Raw genomic sequence first — 6552 nt, 5'->3', positions numbered from 1 at the left:
ATAGGTGTGAGCCACTGCGAGGGGCCCTCATTCTCCTTCATGTCCCTCACCCCTTGCCCCTGTCATTCCACCTCCTAAACCCTCTAATGCAAGTACCGTTGCAGAGAGCCCGGCATGGCACTGCTGTACTCCCCACATACACCACCTGACTGCCCTTGAGAGATGCTTCAAATTTGGTGAATTCAGGCACGCTCCATCCCCCAGCCATCCAACCATGGGATCCAGAGGTTCCCAGCTTGAAGGATTCCACTCCATAGAGGCCTGGGAACACCTTGACCCGTGTTATAATTAATAACTTAAGCAAGCCAGCAGGCAGACACACAACACACCCAAGGGCACCCTATGCTCAAAAACCCAGTGGGGAAGGGAGGAATTCCACGGGTGTGCAGAGACCTGGGACATCTTATGGCCCAGCTGGGAGACAAGAAGGGGTCTTGACATCTCCTTCTCTGGTGGTCCTGAGGAGCCGAAGGTCGAGAGGGGAACTTCCTGTTGTCTGTTTAGTGCCAGGCCCATGCCTGTGTCCCCTCTCCCACTCCTCTATGATGTAAATCCCAAGGCCAGGGTTCCCCTTCCTTTCCTCTGTCCAATTCCCTGAGAAAGTGGCTGACACAGCCCCCCAGAAGTAGCTGGAGGGACCTCAGGCCCCCGAATGCCTGGAGACAGGGGGGTCCCCCAGTCCTCAGCCTCACTGGCAGGCCCGGAAAGTGCTGAATTCGGGGGTCTCAGGCGAGGAGGATGTGGAAGTGGGCCTCTTCCGGGTCCTGGAGTTGCTGGGGGTGGCAGTGGTGCCTGAGTGATCATCCAAGGTGGCTGGGTCTTCTTCTGGCATCGTTTTCTTTGTCCATGTAAGAAGAAACACAGAAGTGGGTGATCTGGGGTTTCAGGATCTAGGGTTTCTCCATGTTCTGAGCCTGAGACTGCCAGCCCAGCAGGTCTCCTCTCATCCTGCCCCCACCCACACTCACCTGTCCTGGTCTTCCCTTCTCCTGCCTTCCTCTCTGCTAAATTGGGGACCAGAGAGCATGGATTCAAACACCAGTTCCTTCACTTTATAGCAGTGTAACCTCAGTTGTATGGCTTCACCCCTCTATACCTCAGTTTCCCCTTCTGCCAAACGGGGAGAATGCTAGTACCCACCACTTCCTAGGGCTGCTATGAGGCTTAAAAGAGTAAAACTGATAAAGCAAATGGCACATCATAAGCTCTTCTTTGCTAAGTGAACACAACCATTAATATTATCTCCTCTGTTGGGCGCGGTGGCTCACGACTGTAATCCCAGCACTTTGGGAGACCGAGGTGGGTGGATCACCTGAGGTCAGGAGTTCAAGACCAGCCTGGCCAACATGGGGAAACCCTCTCAGAAAAATACAAAAATTTGCCAGGTGTGGTGGTGCACGCCTGTAATCCCAGCTACTCGGGAGACTGAGGCAGGAGAATCACCTGAATCCGGGAGGTAAGGGTTGCAGTGAACTGAGATCCTGCCACTCCACTCCAGCCTGGGGAACACAGTGACTTGGTCTCAAAAAATAAATAGATAAAAAATAAATAGTATTATCTCCTCCTCCCCTCCCATTCTGGGCAAAACATTCCTCAAAAGTCTACCTACTCCTCTGCCTTGGAGGCTCCTGACCCTGATCCTAAAGAAAGATGAATTTGCTAGAACTGAAGCCACTCAGTTGACAGCAGGCTGGGGGTTCCATCCACAGTCCTGTCCCTCCCAAGCTGGGTGAACCTAGGCCCATTATCAGCCTCAGTGTCCTTGTTTGTAAAAAGAAAATAATCGATCCCACCTGAAAGGGTGTTACAAAGTTGCATATCGGGCACTCAGCAAGGTAATGGGGAAAGCTAGAGACAGGTCAGCTGCTGCCTTATCATTTCAGCCAACGACAAAGCAGTATAAGGCTTCAAAAGGAAACTAGAAGTGAAAGCGGAGACTCCAAAAGAAATTTGAATACCCATGGTCATGGCACGGTTCTGCACAACAGCCAAAAGGTGGAAACAACCCAAGTGTCCATCAACAATTGAATGGATCAACAAAACTTGGTGTCTCCATACAACAGAATATGATTCAGCCTTAAAATGGAAGAACAGGCTGGGCGCGGTGGCCCACACCTGTAATCCCAGCACTTTGGGAGGTCGAGGTGGGCAGATCACCTGAGGTCAGGAGTTCGAGACCAGCCTGGCCAACATGGTGAAACCCCGTCTCTACTAAAACTACAAAAATTAGCCGGGCATGGTGGCAGGCGCCTGTAATCCCAGCTACTTGGGAAGCTGAGGCAGGAGAATCGCTGGAGCCCAGGAGGCGGAGGTGGCGGTGAGCTGAGATCATACCACTGCACTGCAGTCTGGGCGACAGAGTGAGACCCTGTCTCAAAAAAAAAAAAAAAAAAAAAAAAAAAAAAAAAGAATGTTCTTCCTTTTTTTTTTCTGAGATGGAGTTTCACTCTTGTTGCCCAGGCTGGAGTGCAATGGCGTGATCTCGGCTCACAGCAACTCCGCCTCCCGGGTTCAAGTGATTCTCCTGCCTAAGCCTCCAGAGTAGCTGGGATTACAGGCATGTGCCACCATGCCCGGCTAATTTTTTTTTTTTTTTTGTAGTTTTAGTAGAGATGGGGTTTCTCCGTGTTGGTCAGGCTAGTCTCTAATTCCCAACCTCAGGTGATCTGCCCACCTTGGCCTCCCAAAGTGCTGGCATTACAGGCATGTGCCACCGTGCCTGGCATGAAGGACATTCTGACACAGACTATGTACTGCATGGATGAACCTTGAGGACATCAAGCTCAGCGAAACAGGCCAGTCACAAAAGGAAAACTATCATGTGATCTCATTTCTATGAGATGTCCAGAAAAGGCAAATCCACAGAAACAGGAGAGTGGTGGGTGCCAGGGGCTGGGGGAGGGAGAACGGGGAGTGGGTGTTTCACGGGGACAAGTTTGGGAGGATGAGAAATTTCTGGGCCGGGTGCGGTGGCTCATGCCTGTAACCCCAGCACTTTGGGAGGCCAAGGCGGGCAGATCACTTGAGGTCAGGAGTTTGAGACCAGCCTGGCCAACTTGGTGAAACCTTGTCTCTACTAAAAATATACAAAAATTAGGCTGGGTGCAGTGGCTCATGCCTATAATCCCAACACTTTGGGAGGCTGAGGTGGGTGGATCACCTGAGGTCAGGAGTTCAAGACCAGCCAGGCCAACATGGTGAAACCCTGTATCTACTAAAAATACAAAAATTAGCCAGGTGTGGTATTAGGCACCTACAATCCCAGCTACTTGGGAGGCTGAGGTGGGAGAATCGCTTCAACCTCGGAAGTGGAGTCTGCAGTAAGCTGAGATTGCGCCACTGCACTCCAGCTTGGACGACAGTTGTGAAACTCCATCTCCAAAAAAAAAAACTTTAGCCAGGCGTGGTGGCATATGCCTGTAATCCAAGCTACTCGGGAGGCTGAGACATGAGAATTGCTTGAACCCGGGTGCAGCAAGCCAAGATCGTACCACTGCACTCCAGACTAGACAACAAAGTGAAACTGTATCTTAAAAAAAAGGCCGGGCCTGGTGGCTCACGCCTGTAATCCCAGCACTTTGGAAGGCCGAGGCATGTGGATCATTTGAGGTCAGGAGTTTGAGACTAGCCTGACAAACATGGTGAAACCCCGCTTCTACTAAAAATAAAAAAAAAATTTTAAAAATAAAAAAAATTAGCTGGGCGTGCTGGTGTTTCCCTGTAATCCCAGCTACTCGGGAGGCTGAAGCAGGAGAATCGCTTGAACCTGGGAGGTTGAGGTTGCAGTGAGCCAAGATGGCACCACTGCACTCCAGCCTGGTGACAGAGCGAGAGTCCGTCTCAAAGAAAAAAAAAAAAAAAATTAGCCAGGCTTGGTGGCAGGCACCTATAATCCCAGCTACTTGGGAGGCTGAGGCAGGAGAATCACTTGAACCCAGGGGCGGAGGTTGCAGTGAGCCAAGATCATGACACCCCTTTACTCCAGCCTGGGCGAAAGAGCAAAACTCCATCTCAAAAAATTAATAAAATAAAATTTAAAAATAAAAAAGAAGAAAAATAAATAAATAAATATATAAATAAAAATAAACTAGCTGGGCATGGTGGTGGATGTCTGTGGTCCCAGCTACTCGGGAGGCTGAGGCTGGAGGATCTTTTGAGCCCAGGTAATCAAGGCTGCAGTGAGCTATGATGGTGCCACTGCACTCCAGCCTGGGAGACAGAGCAAGACCCTGTCTCAAAAAAAAATTGGCAGGGGTGGTGGGTGAAGGTACAGATCCACCTCTGCATGTATTTGCCACGTGCAGCTGCTAACAGTGGTTACCTGTATGTCTGCAGAAAGGAATACCAATGGATGAAGCGGCATGGCTTAGTAAGAAAACTTTATTGTATATTTTGACATGTGAATGCTTTTCATATGGAAATTTTTTGTTTGTTTGAGACAAAGTCTTGCTCTGTCACCCAGGCTGGAGTGCAGTGATGCAATCATAGCTCACTGCAGACTCAACCTCCCAGGCTCAAGCAATCTTCCCACCTCGGCCTCTTAAAGTGATGGGATTAGAGGCATGAGCCACCACGCCTGGTCCTTAATTTAAGGAAAAAAAAAAAAAAAAGTAAAAAAACAAATGAAAGGCCGGGCACGGTGACTCATGCCTGTAATCCCAGCACTTTGGAAGGCCAAGGCGGGCAGATCACCTGAGGTCAGGAGTAGGAGACCAGCCTGGCCAACATGGTGAAAACCCGTCTCTACTAAAAATACAAAAATTAGCTGGGCGTGATGGCAGGTGCCTGTAATCCCAGCAACTTGGGAAGCTGAGGCAGGAGAATCACTTGAATCCAGGAGGTGGAGGCTGCAGTGAGATCACGCCACTGCACTCCAGCCTGGGTGACAGAGCAAGACTCCATCTCAAAAAACAAACAAAAATAAATAAATAAAAACTACCTCAAAAAGTGGGGAGAGGGGGCATCACCAGGCTGGTGTTCTGTGCGGTGTGGATTCTCATGGAAATGTTTAGATCGAGCCCTGTCTGCCGGGTTTTTCTTATGGCCTCAGGATTTATTCTGGAAGCAGAGACCTCAGAGGGCTGCACAGGCCCGTGCCAAGCCCCCTTCCTTCCTACCATCTGTATCCCAGGCACTCCTAGTCTATCTCTAGAACTGACCTCTCTCCCGAACTGCAGACTCCCCTCTCCATCTGCTCCCAGGCGCCATGGGTTGCGGTGGCTGACTCCACACTCCTGACCCTCCAAGCCTTGCCCTCCTTGGCCTCCTCTTCTCCCTTGGCCCCCACATCAAAAATCAGCTCCGTGTTTTCTCTCCCCTGTATCTCCCCTAACCTGCACCTGATCACTTCTTCGAACTCCACTGCCAGCATTTTGGACCAAACCACCCACCCCTTGGTGCACGCTTGGCCCAGCTCTTCAGTCTCCAGGCTCCTGCCTTGCCCTGATCCCCGCTTTCCCCAAATCTGTCCTCCTGCAGGAGCCACCAGAGGGCGCCTGTGTGCACCTGAATCCGGTCCCCTCCCTCCTATATACTAGGAACCCTCCCTGGGTCTCAGCTCAATAGCAGTAAAATCAAAGTTCTCCATGGGGTCACCTTCGACTCCTCACTCCACCCCAGCTTACTGGGCTGTGCCAAAAATGTGTCCTCAGCCTGGATCAATCATCCCCAATCTTCCCCACCTCCTGCTTGTCACCCATCTCAGACTCCTCATCTCCTGTCTGAAGCAGCTTCCGCAGCCAGCCAGCATGGTGGCTCACACCTGTAATCCCAGCACTTTGAGAGGCTGAGGCAGGTGGATCACCTGAGGTCAGGAGTTTGAGACCAGCCTGGCCAGCATGGTGAAACCCCCGTCTCTACTAAAAATAGAAAAATCAGCTGGGTGTGGTAGCATGTGCCTGTAATCCCAGCTGCCCGGGAGGCTGAGGCATGAGAATCGCTTGAACCCGGAAGTCGGAAGTTGTGTGAGCCAAGATCACGCCACTGTGCTCCAGCCTGGGCGACAGAGCTAGACTCTGTCTTGAAAAAAAAGAAATCCCTCCCTCTGCTTTTGGGGGATATTGTTCCCCAATGTCACACAGTGTCGGGGCTGAGATTTAAACCTGGGTCTATGGGACTCTCTGCACAGCTACATTTTGGGGTAGCCTTGGCATTTGTACTTTTTTATTTTTATCTGTTTGTTTGTTTGAGATGGAGTTTTGCTCTTGTGGCCCAGGCTGGAGTGCAGTGCCTCAATCTTGGCTCACTGCTACCTCCACCTCCTGGGTCCAAGTGATTCTCCTGTCTCAGCCTCCCAAGTAGCTGAGATTACAAGCATGCACCACCACACCCAGCTAATTTTTTGTATTTAGCAGAGATGAGGTTTCACCATATTGGTCAGGCTGGTCTCAAACTCCTGACCCACCCGCCTCGGACTTCCAAAGTGCTGGGATTACAGACGTGAGTCACCGCGCCCAGCAACTTCATGCTTTTCTTTATACCCAGAGGGGACCGACCACAGCATGCATCAGATTGTCACAAGCCTCCATGAGAGGCCACCAGGTCACCCTGAAT

General features: G+C 50.8%; 1 protein-coding gene across 4 annotated transcripts in view; it reads right to left on the bottom strand.

The window, feature by feature from the left end:
* Nucleotides 1-266: 266 nt before the first annotated feature.
* C20H19orf38 (chromosome 20 C19orf38 homolog) overlaps nucleotides 267-6552 on the bottom strand; it is a 35644-nt gene continuing 29358 nt past the window's right edge. For all 4 annotated transcript variants that reach the window (XM_054463944.2, XM_054463946.2, XM_054463947.2 and 1 more), the window contains one exon: nucleotides 267-838. In XM_054463944.2, the coding sequence (XP_054319919.2) occupies nucleotides 689-838 (150 nt within the window). In that variant the 3' untranslated portion in view covers nucleotides 267-688. The remainder of the gene's footprint in view (nucleotides 839-6552) is intronic.

Source organism: Pongo pygmaeus, chromosome 20 (assembly GCF_028885625.2).
Source record: "Pongo pygmaeus isolate AG05252 chromosome 20, NHGRI_mPonPyg2-v2.0_pri, whole genome shotgun sequence".
NCBI classification, from domain to species: Eukaryota; Metazoa; Chordata; class Mammalia; order Primates; family Hominidae; genus Pongo; species Pongo pygmaeus.
The sequence above is the reverse complement of the archived record's forward strand: the minus strand, read 5'-3'. Positions and strand labels throughout refer to the sequence as shown.